The sequence below is a fragment of the Strix uralensis genome, chromosome 4 (genome assembly GCF_047716275.1).
Source record: "Strix uralensis isolate ZFMK-TIS-50842 chromosome 4, bStrUra1, whole genome shotgun sequence".
NCBI classification, from domain to species: domain Eukaryota; kingdom Metazoa; phylum Chordata; class Aves; order Strigiformes; family Strigidae; genus Strix; species Strix uralensis.
The window spans coordinates 14,021,491-14,034,595 of NC_133975.1; the positions used below are offsets into that span (position 1 = coordinate 14,021,491).

The following is a 13,105-nucleotide window of genomic DNA, read 5'->3' on the forward strand; positions in this document are numbered from 1 at the left end:
AATTGCATGATTTCTGGAGTACTGAGGTTGTCATAGGAGACACATCTGTGTATTGTGCACATATGTGTGCAGAAAAATGAGTTGAGCTCACTTAAGTCATGTGTAGCTGAATGTGAAAGAGGAAATTGCAGCCAAAGTGCTCTAAAATCCTACTAAATACACAGTAAAGTCTAGTTAATTCTGTGGCGTGTTGGCGTGCATTTCTGGGAGGATGGGGCGGAAGAGATCTTTAACCTCTTTCCCACGTCTTTGCTGTGGTGTCTGCTCTGAATCATTTAACTAGAATTGAATTGTGTAGTTTATTTCCTACGGTGAGGGCAACAGCCTGCTCTCTGTCTGTGCAGCAGTTATATAGGATGCCTTGTCTGACAAAGATGAGTAAATTAAAGCCATAGAGATTTTTCCTCTTTAGACTGTAGCTTCAAAATGAGTGACAAAACTAACAGAAATTATGTCTTGGTATCAGCAAAGTAAAAACACTGTGCCTAGAGAATTCTAAATAAATTAGACGGCTTTATTGGCACAGAGGTAAGAGAGAATGTATTGAAGCTGCTAAACAGACAGCTCTGTGGCCCATGGGACATAAACTATATTAAGAAAGGTAACAAAGTCTTGTGGGGCCAATTAATTTAATTTAATTCTCCTAAACTATTTTGTCCCTCACGTATATGCCTATATTAATGATTTATCTGAGGAAGAACCTTCTAATTGATGAGAGACATCAAAAATGGAAATGAGTCTTAACTTACCTCTGCCTGAAAAATACTGGTTTCTTTGAAACAGAATTTTACTCAAGAGACATCCAAAACTTTGTGCATATTTTCCCAGTTAATTTTGTTTCATTTGTTGTTGAGCTATTTAAAGAAATTTCTCCTGTAAAATTGTTTCCCTCCATGCTTATGTGATACCTGATCCAAAATTGTTATGTTTGCAGTTCTTTGAATAAGCATCATTGTGGGTTTGCTGGTGGTGTTTTGCGCCTCTGGCATACGAGCAGCTGGATTCATTTATGCTGCCTAAAGGGTGAAGCAAAAGTTGTGGCCCTGCCTTAGTTCCCTTGTACTGTCTCTTGTTTTGGGAACACCTGCTTGATAGGTTTGGGCAGGCTGTTGATATGTAGCGTGTCCTCCTGGGATTGTAGGTTTGCTGCCATCTGTGGAGCCTGGAGAAAGAAATGCAAGAACTGAACACAGGCTCATGTACTGCCCTCTCTCTGCTAGTGGAAATCTTTGGTTGGAAGACATCCAGAATTTGAGTATTAAGTAACAAAAAGAGTTGACTGAAGCACAAAAATTATATTTATTTTAACATGAATGGAGGCAGGACTTGCTCTAACTGAACCTTAAAGTCTGGTGAGTAAGCACAAGGAGATGCAGTGAATGAGCATGGTCTTGGCGGTCAGAGTCAAGAAAATATGTAATGTTTATAAATGCCTATGCTGAGTGCCATGAATGTTTAGGAACAAGGATTACAAAGTTGCCTACTCCTACTGAGATGGTTAGCAAACATTAGAAGATAGTCTTCCAATTTTCAGGTAATATTTTCTTCTTGGTAGCATGTGTAGTGTTTGCTGTCACTATTGGTCCATCATCACCAAGTTCTGCTATTGCTTTTAAATATCCATATTGTGCTTGTGACTGTACATTCATAGAGTTGAGATCACAACAGATGTAGAAATTAGAATAAATGAGGTGTTTCAACTCAGCTGCCACTCTACCACCTCACAATTTTATAGATTGTTTTTGTAAATGCTCATGATTTTCCCAGGTTTCATTGGGTTTTTTGAGCTTTGATGTCAGATGTTGAATCTGTGTGTAACAGTGATTCCTTGTAAGTTGAAAGAAAAATCTATTTTCAATTTGTGAAATTAAAAAAAAATAAAGAGATCTCATACTGTCAAATCAGCTTTATTTACTTGGGATTAAAAATGACATATGGAAAAGAATTATGGCCAGTATGTATGGAAGAACACTAAATTTGAGAATCCAAACATACTGTATATATATATATAAAAATTAATGTTAATTCTGTCTGTTATGTATAGAATAAGAAAGGAGCTGATTAACTTACTGACCTGTAAGGAGTGTACTGAATTGCAGGGAGTCACTAGGGTATTGTAATTGGGATTGAAATATAGCAACCCTCTTGGAGCAGGAAAATAAATGAAGTATTGGTAAAACCATGTATAGTTACTCCTGCCACTACTGACTGGGATTAAAAGGAAGCACATCCCTTTGGGTAGGTTGTTTCCTGACAACAGTTGAAGCCTATTTGAATTCAGCTGTTCTCTATGCTTGATATATAAATGTAAATTCTCAATACTTAACAAAATCACTAAATTGAGAGAATTTTGGACATCTGTCAAACATTGGACAGTAAGTAACAAAGTTATTAAGAATGAATGTGGCAGTGTTACTTCAATCAGAATTCAAAATTACTAAATGAGTGAATATGCTAGACATGGTAATGCAATTTCTAATCCAGGTAAAACAGATACTGGAGAGGAGTGAGACATAAATAGAGAGATATTAAGCAGTGATTATCATTAATTTGGAAGAATCAACAAGAAAGTATGATAATTAGTTCTTTTAGATGCTGTCATGTTGAAAGAGGTCAACAAAAAACACATCTCTTTAGGAAGAGATCCTAAAAAAGTCTAATGTTACAATGTGATCTACTGGAAAATTTTACTCAGAAGTGTAGTAGGGCCTCTAAAATTAGTGTATCTTATCAAGCTATATATCTAAACTATTGAAATCTGGAATAAAAGACAATCACCAGAGTCTTCAGAAGTTTCTAAGGGGATCCAAATATAGCATAGGGAAAGAAGAGATAAGTTTCATATATTCAGATATGAACCAAAACACATTTTCTGTGATTCTTTGATATTGTCACATCATCTTGAGAGTTTAGGTTAAAAGATTATCAGAAGTGGTAACGCTTGAGGCAAGAAAGATTGCAGTGGATGTGGTGCCTTGATTTATTTATTCTTTTTAAAGAGGTTTATTTGTTACTGGAAATGGACATACAAGAAGAGGATATTTATGAAAGTAGACAGAATAGAATGAACTCAGGAGGCTTTTTGCTATGGAGAAGGAAAAATGAGTAAGATCATAGAAAAACAAAGCAAGAAGTAGAGGCAGATGGACTGGAAAAATGCTGACTGAGTGTACTGGTTTTGGCTGGGGTATAGTTAATTTTCTTCATGGTAGCTAGTATATGATATGGATTTGTGCTGAAAACAGTGTTAATAACACAGGGATGTTTGTTACTGCTGAGCAGTGCTGACACAGAGTTAAGGCCTTTTCTGCTTCTCACACCACCCCACTAGCAAGTAGGCTGGGGGTGCACAAGAAGCTGGGAGGGGACACAGCTGGGACAGCTGAACCCAGCTGACCAAAGGGATATTCCATACCATATGATGTCATGCTCTGCATATAAACCTGAGGGGGTGGTTGGCAGGGAGGCTGCTGGTCAGGGACTGACTGGGCATCGGTCAGTTGGTGGTGAGCAGTTGTTTCCATTTGCATCACTTGTCTGTCTTGAGTTTTATTTTCCTGTTATTTTTTTCTCTTTTCCTTACAATTGTTAAAAATAATTATTATTTCTTTTTAATTATTAAACTGTTTTTATGTCAACCCATGAGTTTCTTGCTCACTTTTATCCTTCTAATTCTTCCCCCACCCCACTGGGTGGGGGCAGAATGGGTGGGCAGCTGTGTGGTACTTATTTGCTGACTGGGGTTGAACCACATAACTGAGCAGTGAGTACAAGTTTCATCAAAACAGTGCCTGGTATGGTGGAGTCATGTCTGACTGCTGCTTCTGCCACTTCTAAGCTCTTATTAGAGGAGAAGGAGATTTGGACGAGTGATTGCCTGAAATCAGAAACAAGGCAAAAGAGGTCAGATTCTTGGACAACTGGAAGTGGTAAAAGCTACATTCAGAAGATGCAATATGATGCTATAATTGGGAAACAAGCCAGGAGATTTCCTAGGTTGTGAACTGATGTGACCACTTGTCACTGTCAATAAAAAGATGAAATCAGGCCTGCAAGTTTTCCTGAAGTCTTTCACTATCTTCCTTAAGTTTGAAAATTCTAGGTTTACAAGTTTAATACTCTACAGAAAAGTTATCATATCTTAAAAAGTACAGATTTTTAGCATGTTTTTGCCCTGAAATAGTTTAAATTTTGTTCATTTTAGCACATAGGTATTGCAAGCCATTTGATGGAGAATTTATCCTTGACACACATAATCAGTTCAAATAATTACCAACCTTTCATCTTGAGCATCTTCATCTTTTTGTTCTGACACTAGCCTGTTACAGTAATTTTCTCTTGCTACAAGAAATATCACTATGCCATGTCACTTCCAAGTAGGAGCTTCAGGTGTTCAGCAGTTTTAAGTCATCCAGTGCCGTAAGACTGTCTGAGTAGTCTCTGGTATGGAGACCAAAGTGTGAGCCTGTGTTTGGGAGGACACTGATTACTGCTGCTGTTTCTACTCAGTTCCCCACTGTAGCAGTGCGTGGAGTGCCTTTCAGAGACTCGGCTTTTGGGGTTGCTTCCCTTCCTTATCCGTGGACAGCATACCAGTGTAGACATATTAAAGCTGATCCAAGTAGATCTACAGATCTCCTAGATTAATCTTTTAGACCTGTCCCCCCATGAGTGGGTTTCTGATACAACCAGAGACTGCAAAGATGATTCAACAAAGAATTTTGTTGAAATTCTTCAAATGATCATAGTTGGAACAGGTTTAAACTGCATTGGTTATTGTTGGGTTTGTGTGTACAGGACCATACCAAAAAGAGAAGGAAAGGGGTAATTTATTACTTTTACTGATTTTGTTATTTTGTCCCTTTTCATGTCGCTGGAAATGAGGTCTGTACTAAAAAAAAGATTCTTTTCTACACGCTTTCCAAAATGAGACATTCAGATTGCTCTACTCTGTTGCAAGGAAGAAATTTTTCAAGATATTGCTGTAGATGTTGCTGCATTTCAGTGAAGCCGTATTTAGTTGTGTAGTATGATAATTTGACAACTTTTCTTTTATATCTTGTCTTTTTACTTACGGTTAGATGGTCACTTTAATTTTAAAAAAAGCAAGGTAAATTCAGATTTTTAACAGAAGCATAAAAAAATGCTGCTGAATATGTTCTTTCTCTTTCAAACATCATTTTGTATTAGATTATGTGACCCTGCTTTTAAATGTAAAAAAGTATTGGGAAACCTTTCTGGTGATGGGAGAATCCCTGTGGAGTTAAACTAGAGTGTACGAATCTGCTCAGTGTGTGTTTGCAGTGATGAAAAAATGTATTTGAACATGAGTCAGCAATGTGCTCTTGTGGCAAGGAAGGCTGATGGTATCCTGGGCCACATTAGAAAGAGTATTGCCAGCAGGTGGAGGGAGGTGATCCTTTCACTCTGCTCAGCACTGGTGAAGCCACATCTGAAGTGCTAGGTCCAGCGCTGGGATCACCAGTGCCAGAGAGATCTGGACATACTGGATCAAATCCAGTGAAGGGCTATGGAAATGTTTAATGGCTCAGAGCACCTGATGTAACAAGGAAAGGCTGAGAGAGCTGTGACTGTTTAGGCTGGAGAAAAGAAGGCTTGGAAGGACATTATCAGTGTGTATAAATACCTGATGGGGGGTATAAAGACAAAGCCGGACACTCTCAGTGGTGCCCAGTGAAAGGACAGAAGGCAGTGGGCATAAACTGAAATACAAGAAATACCGTTTAAATGTAAGAGGGTTTTTTGGGTTTGTTTTGTTTTGTTTTTTTCTGTGAGATGGTTGAACACTATAACAGGTTGTTCAGGCAGACTGTGAAGGCCATATCCTTGAAGATATTGAAAATCCAACTGGACATTGTCTAAAGCAACTTGCTCTGGTTGACAGCAGGGCTGGACTAGATGACTTCTGGAGATTCTTTCCAACCTCAGATATTCTATGACTGTATTCCCTAACTCCAAGCACAAGTTACCTAAGTACAGTTCAATTAATTTTTGAAAAGCTAACGTGGATGCAGTAATATTTTTAAATGGAAGACCAGTAAACATGTACTTTTTTGTTTTTTCCCTTTCCCTTGAAGCTTGCAAGGTAAATTTCTTTAGTGTAATTTAAACAGTAGAGTTTCCAAAGTCATTATGGAAAGATACAAGATTTTCTTCCCAGCATGTGGTTTTCATTGTGATGTGTAACCTGCTGTGCAACTGAGCTTTTGAATTTGGAATTGCATTACACAAAATATTGTGGAAGTGTTAAACGTTGTCCAGTTAATTTCTTCTTGGAATCCATGAGGAATTGGCCAGGGGGATTAAAGAGAGGTAGGCAAATAGAGAACTTTTCAGGAAAGTCAAGTCATTACTTAACACAAACAAACCAAACCCAAACAAACAGAAAACTTCAAAAGTTTGTCCTTAGTTGTTGGAGATGCTAAATAGACTGAACTCTGAGAATCATAATAAGTGCTTTGTATCTTGGGTTGCTATTACAAATATTTTTCCCGCCCAATATTTGGCTGTTGTGTTGCTAAAAATGGGGCCAGCGTTAGGGCTGCCTTTTCATAGTGACATCTTTGTTTGCTTGTGTCCATAGCAGTCTTGCCTAAGTGAATAATTTTTAATGGCATGATCCAATGCATGCAGAAATTTTAATAGAAAGGATGCTGTTGGCTGGACAGTAGATGACACTAAGTGTGCTTAAATAGGAGTAGAGTTTAAATGTGTTTTTAGAAAAAGCAAAGCATACAGACTTCTTTTGTTCTTTTTGAAGGGAAGTTGCTATTGCATTTGGTTTTTAAAATAAACATTAGCATCTTTGCTTGTTGGCCTCACTCTTATTAACCTGAATTTTTCACAGTTGACAATACATTGCCTACCATAACCTGAGTTCCTGGCAAAAAGCTGTGTAGAGGGTATTCCCTTCACTCCCCAAGTGACTGACTATTGTGCCATAAATAAAAAACATCTGCATTTAAATCCAAGGGAAAAACATGAGGTAGTCCTTAGTAAGTTCTTACCATAACATTTTTAGTGGGGTAGTGGTTCGGTCGTGCTTGGAAACATATATGAGTTAATAGGCTATTGCCTTTTAGGAAATGCATGATTTTAAAGTTATGTCATTGACTCCAGTACATAAAAAGGAACTATTATATTTCTGTCTCAAGTGCACAAACTATCTCGTCAAAGAAAACAACTCCAGATGCAAATATACTATGATAATATAATTGTATTGTTTTAAAGAAAATTGTTCTTTCAAGCAGTGTTCAGACTTGAGAAAGGGATGAAGCAAATGACATTTGTCATTTCTCAAGAAGCTGTATCCCAAGAAGTTGTATCAATGTGCACTGATTGTTAAAGATTTAATTTAGAAATGCATTTAGAAATGGTGCCCTGATATCCTGCTTGACTTTGTTTCCCTATTAACTTCCTTTCTTCTCTCTGCCTATGAACAGAACAGGTTTCTTCATTTTTTTTTAACAAAAAAAAAAAAAAAAAAAAAGGAGTGCCGGAAATTAAAAAAAGACAAATTCCTTTAAAGTTTAAGTCTCTTTTGAAACTGAGACTTAGGCATATGGGAAAATGCCACACTACTATTTTCATTCAGTCTGTTGCTCTGGAAGCCAGACATGTACAGATCCACATAGAGTGTGGGAGAGACGGACAGAGAGATTGTGGGAAGGACAGCTGATGAATTTCCAGGAAGCCCTAGCAGACAGATCTAACTTCCCATCTTCTCTGACAAGAAGCAGTAACAAGAAAAGACTTTTTAAAGACCTTGAGAATTATGATACATCTTTTTTACTGGGTCATGAGGAGTGATAGGCATTTAAGATGTGGTGTAAAAATCCAGGGGTTTTAGAAGGATTCTTATTTTTCTTGTTTACATTGCTCTTGCTGAAGCTTTTAAGTAAAATGACTACTGACTGATATATGATAATATTCAATTACTCTGAGTGGTTTAATATGTGTTCTCACAGCTAGCAACAATGCATATAGATGTTGCCTTCACTCAATTCCATGAAAGATGAAAAAATTGAGCAAGTATGCTCGTTTGTGTTACTCAGTACTTCTCCAAAATTTCAGAATCCGGTTCTCATATATTAAAAATGCTTTTAGGAAGTCACATTCATTAATGAGTTGTATTGAAAAACACCATTCAGTTGCATGCTTTATGTACAATATGACTAATTTTAAATTACTGTAGTTCTGGAGATATATTAACCTTGTTTATATATTCAATTATAGTTTGTTTTCCTGTGTTGTTGTTACTAGGTCTTGTTGCCACAGTTTCATTTCAATTTTCTTTGCTCATCAGTAAGGAAATAACTAATACGTTTAAGTAAATAACGAGTGTTGGTTCATTTGCAAATTTATCTATAAACTCATCCACTTGTAGTAAACAGGTGAGTAAATGGCTTAGCTTTGTTACAGCATCATAGAATGGTTTGAGTTGAAAGGGACCTTTAAAGATTGTGTAGTCCAACCCTCATGGACAGGGATGGGAGAGTCTTAGACTATCCTATGGAGTTGGATACCCTAATACAAGCACTGAAAATCAGTGCTATCCACAATAGGCTTGGAACTAAATGCCATCCCACTAGAAGAAATAACACATGGGTATGTCCTGCAGATAAATTCCAATAGCCAGACTTACCATTTTGGGAGAAAAATAAATAAATAACATATCTTTATGAAGAAAGATTTATTTATCTGAATCATCCTGGAATAGAGTAACAGTATCTGTGCAATAAAATCTACTTCTGATGGTGTCTGATTCAGAGCTGTTACCTTTTCCACAGCTGTAATTACAGCTCTCTCCCAGCTGGTGTTTAGTCCACAGTATATCATGAAAATGTAGATACTTTTCCTCCCTCTCCTGCTCCAGCCTGTTTCCCTTCTGTTTTCATTTAATCTTATTTTATTTTTTAAAATCTAGGGTAAGTTTGAGTTGGTTAATTCTCAAAGTTACTGTTGAAAATAGCAGGTTCATAACACCTTCTGCACAGGGAAAGTCTGCTGCCCCTGCTGTCTGAAGACTTCAGGTGAATTTCAGACTCTGGAAATCCTACTGTCAGTAATGTGGGTTTGACGAGTAACATGTCGATCTCATTTTATGGTCACTATTAAATTAAGTAGTAATCTTGGATTCACTGGATGTGTTATACCTGATGCTTTTGAGTTAAGATGTCCCATTTTTCCTAAAGCAAACACACAAAAGTGCCTGTTTAGATCCAATCCGTTTTCAATGAACAAAATAGTGAAGGTTTCTGGGCCTTTCCTGAACTAGTATTACTGGTTTTAATTAACTCTTTACTTTTGTTTTGACTGTAGAACCCAGAACCATGCAAAAAATAGTTTCTTTTAATTATACCTTCATAGTAAAGATAGTCTGAATATTAATAAAGATCTTCCATCCTTTCCACACTAATCTGAGGCAAGTTGCAATTCTGGTTTAGTTTAGCATAAATTAAATGCACTGTAAGAGTACAGATCTCAGCTTTGTATAGCACAGATACAAGCAGTCTAGGAATATTATGACAGTAAGCAACATCCTGCTGCTCAGTAGCCTCCATTTACCATGAAACACTGTTTGGTATGTACATTTGTATTGCCACTCAAGGTTAAAACATAAGTCTTTGAAATCTCTGACTTTGCTTTAGATGAGAAGTACATGTATAGAGCCCATAATTTGGCAGTCACAGTGATAGGGATAGTAGAAAGATGTTACTGACACTACGCATGATCAAAAACATTATAGCCTTTCTGGTATACTATAATAGGGAAGCGAACCTTTCTCCTTATTTTTTTCTTTTTTTCTTTCTTCTGATTTTATATCTAATCCCACTTGGAAAAAGCATTGCTTTCCATGCAGCCTGCTGAGCATCATTTTATAATGTTTCATCACAGTGGGTATTACTATAAAAGGCTATGAGACCTTTCCCATACTCCCTCTCCAACCCTTAGAGTCCCTGGCCTGTATTTTCTGGTGTCTGGGGACTGTGAATAGTCTCAGTTTTGGGGTGTCCTGTCTGAGGCCGCTTAAGTAGACTTGTTTTTTTGGAAGGCCAGTTCTTTTGGCTTGTCTAGTAAGGACTTTCTTCATTAAAGTACCTAAGAAATTAGGAAATCCAAAATTAATGTATTGCCAGCATAAACATGAACTCTCTTCTCTGTGATTCGTTTTCCATCTTGTAGGGTGCAGTAGAGGGGTTATGGATGAGAGTAGTCTGGGGTGGTTGGTGGAGGAAACGAGAGAACTAGATTGGACACTGCTCGGTTTTCTTTTATTCCCTAAAACTGTGAGAAGTCGTTGCCAATTGCACATCCCCATAGCAGATTCCTGCACACACACACATGGCCTTTTTCCAGCCCTGGTTCTCTAGTTTACTGGAGAGAGAGGTGACAGGTATGCAGTCTTTGTTTTTGAATATTCATGATGAATTTTTGATAATTTTTCAGAAAAAGCTCCCATGGTGACTTTTAAAAGTGTGGTAACACTTGTTAATCAATATTTTATATTGATGTTGCAGGTGGGTAAACTGAGAGAGAAAATCCAAGAGGTTAAGCAAGAAAGGGAGCAGGAGCAGCACAAGCACACTGCCTATGTTTCTGAACTGAAAGCCAAGCTCCACGAGGAGAAAATGAAGGAACTTCAGAGTGTCAGAGAGCTACTGATCCGTCAGCATGAACAGGAAGTAGCAAGAATGGTGAAAATCAAAGATGGTGAAATTCAGCGTTTGCAGTCAACAGTCAATGTCCTGCGGGATGGGGCGGCTGACAAAGTGAAGACAGCGCTGCTGAGTGAAGCAAAGGAGGAAGCTCGCAAGGCATTTGATGGTGAACGGATGAAGTTGCAACAGGAGATCTTGGAGCTGAAATCTGGCAAAAAGCAGCTTGAAGAAGCTTTGAACAACATTATGCAGGCGGATAAAATGAAGGCTGCTGACCTGCGCACGGCTTATCAGTCCCATCAGGATGAGATTAACAGAATAAAGCGGGAATGTGAGAGAGAGATCCGCAGGCTGGTAAGTTCATTAAGTAATGTGTGCTTGTTTCAGTTTATACAGGTATTAGTATATTGCTGTATGTGCCCATAAATATCAAATCACTCCTTTGGAGTGACATCTTTCATCAGTGCTGGTGGCTACAATAGGCCACTATTTCTGCTGCTTTCTCCTCCTTACAACGAAGATGAACCTTGGCTCTATGGCTAGCCCAACCCAATCCAAAGCTTTATGTCCCACCAAATGGAATATGAGTGAACCGAAACTTTCCAGGATGAATTTTCCCAACAGATCAAAGAAATAGACTTTCCTTTTCCCACTTGCTCAACTGTATTTCCTTACAAAGTCACATTGACCAAGACAGTCAGGCATTGCTCATTTGGCAATGCAAGAACACCTTTGTGAGATGGCAAAGTGAACTTTTCAGCGAGCATTTATATTTATATTGGAGGAACCAGTTGTGCTGAAACAAGACAATGTCTTTACTTCTTCTGCATCATTATCTAGGTCATTTGATTTTAAGCATTGCTGTCTTTTTTTATTTTTTTAAATTTCTATGTTTTTTCTATTGCAGCAGAAAAGTTAAGGCCTAGGACAGCAGGCTTTTTTCACACTTCATAAACCCTAGGACTTCCGCACACATGGCAGACTATGCCGTTTGTGTAAAATTGAAAAACAGTCAATATTTCTGGACAGCGGGTGCCCCAAATATTTCAAATTATTCAGCTTTGTAAAATGTAAGGAATCTAAGATGGGCTGTACATAGTAGTAAATTTAGGGACTTCGTCATCAAACAACACTTCTGTTTAGTACCGTGATATTTTCCATGTATATGTATATATATGATTGTTAATTTGCCTAAACTAGCAGTACTATAGCTACACAAATAAAATCTAAAATTATAATAAGCATAATATTTATCATATATCAAGAAGTACAGACTTTAAATGGAATGAAGCATCAGTTTTCTTAAGAAAAATATTTTATCAGCTTGTGTTTACACAGGTATGTCCTCTTATTTCTTGTATTCCTTAGGAAGAATAATGGTGAGGGCAAGCTACAAATGTGTAGTATCTGTTTAATGGTGGTGATTTTCTGCCTGAGACAATGCAAGCTCTTAATGAGGTTAATATTTATGCTTTAAATAAACTGGACATTGATCAAGTCTCAGGGGTATAATTTCCTTGATTAATTAAAAGACCACTGCAGAGATTGACAACGTGAAGTTTCTGTAAGCAGTTTCTTTCATATTTTGTTCCATATTATAAATGTAGAATTTTAAAATCATGTCAATGAAGTACAGGGAATTTGAGAAAGTGTTAAAGAGGAGAGAAGGCTTCTAGATTGTGACGTGTTTTTCTAGAGAACAGTTTCTAAATAAATTTAACCCTCTCAGAGAAGGTTACCTCACCAAGAAGTGGTGAGGTGAGGCATGTAGCGGTGCACCTCAAATTCTGTCATCCCAAATTGGCCCAGTAAACACGCCTATGCCATGTCTTTCAGTAGTATTGTAAAGGAAATGCTTAAATCTTCTCTTGAAAGAATAGAAGCTTTCAGCCTGCTGTGGTGTGAAGGTGATGATGGAGGGGACTCAGGGTTTTCTGTCTGTCACAAATACTGTCGAGTCATTTAGAATTTTAATTGGAGCCTTATAGAGCCTCTGTTACTCAGTACATCTAAAAGGGTGACTCTATTGGGAAAGCGTGTAGATAACTTGTTTCCTATTCCCAGCCCCAGAGGAAGCCTGCCATCAAAAGTCTCATGGACTTTCACTGGAAATGTTCATATCTTCCCCACCCCAAAGGATTACAGAGGGAAAACAATCAGGAGCCTGGTGTTGCCTTGTAGTGCCTTGACTCCTTTCATATAATGAATTTAATTTTTTTCATTAAGTTGTATGGTTTGTTTTTATGAAAGAGAAGTGTTTCTTCTAGGAATTCAAAGCGATTTAGACAGTTGCTATTGCACAGGGCACTCTTTAAATCTGGGGCGAGGTAAAAAATACTGCAGGGTTCCCAGATGCTGCTCTCTTCCTCTGGGAGAGCAAGTGGGATTATAGAATCAGATCATCGGGATATTTCCCTCCCTCC

The 13,105-nt window shown here is 37.7% G+C and overlaps 1 protein-coding gene across 16 annotated transcripts in view; it reads left to right on the forward strand.

Moving 5' to 3' along the window:
• Positions 1 to 13,105, forward strand: part of JAKMIP1 (janus kinase and microtubule interacting protein 1) — a 247,157-nt gene that overhangs the window by 74,976 nt on the left and 159,076 nt on the right. For all 16 annotated transcript variants that reach the window (XM_074865729.1, XM_074865741.1, XM_074865740.1 and 13 more), the window contains one exon: positions 10,542 to 11,036. In XM_074865729.1, the coding sequence (XP_074721830.1) occupies positions 10,542 to 11,036 (495 nt within the window). The remainder of the gene's footprint in view (positions 1 to 10,541; positions 11,037 to 13,105) is intronic.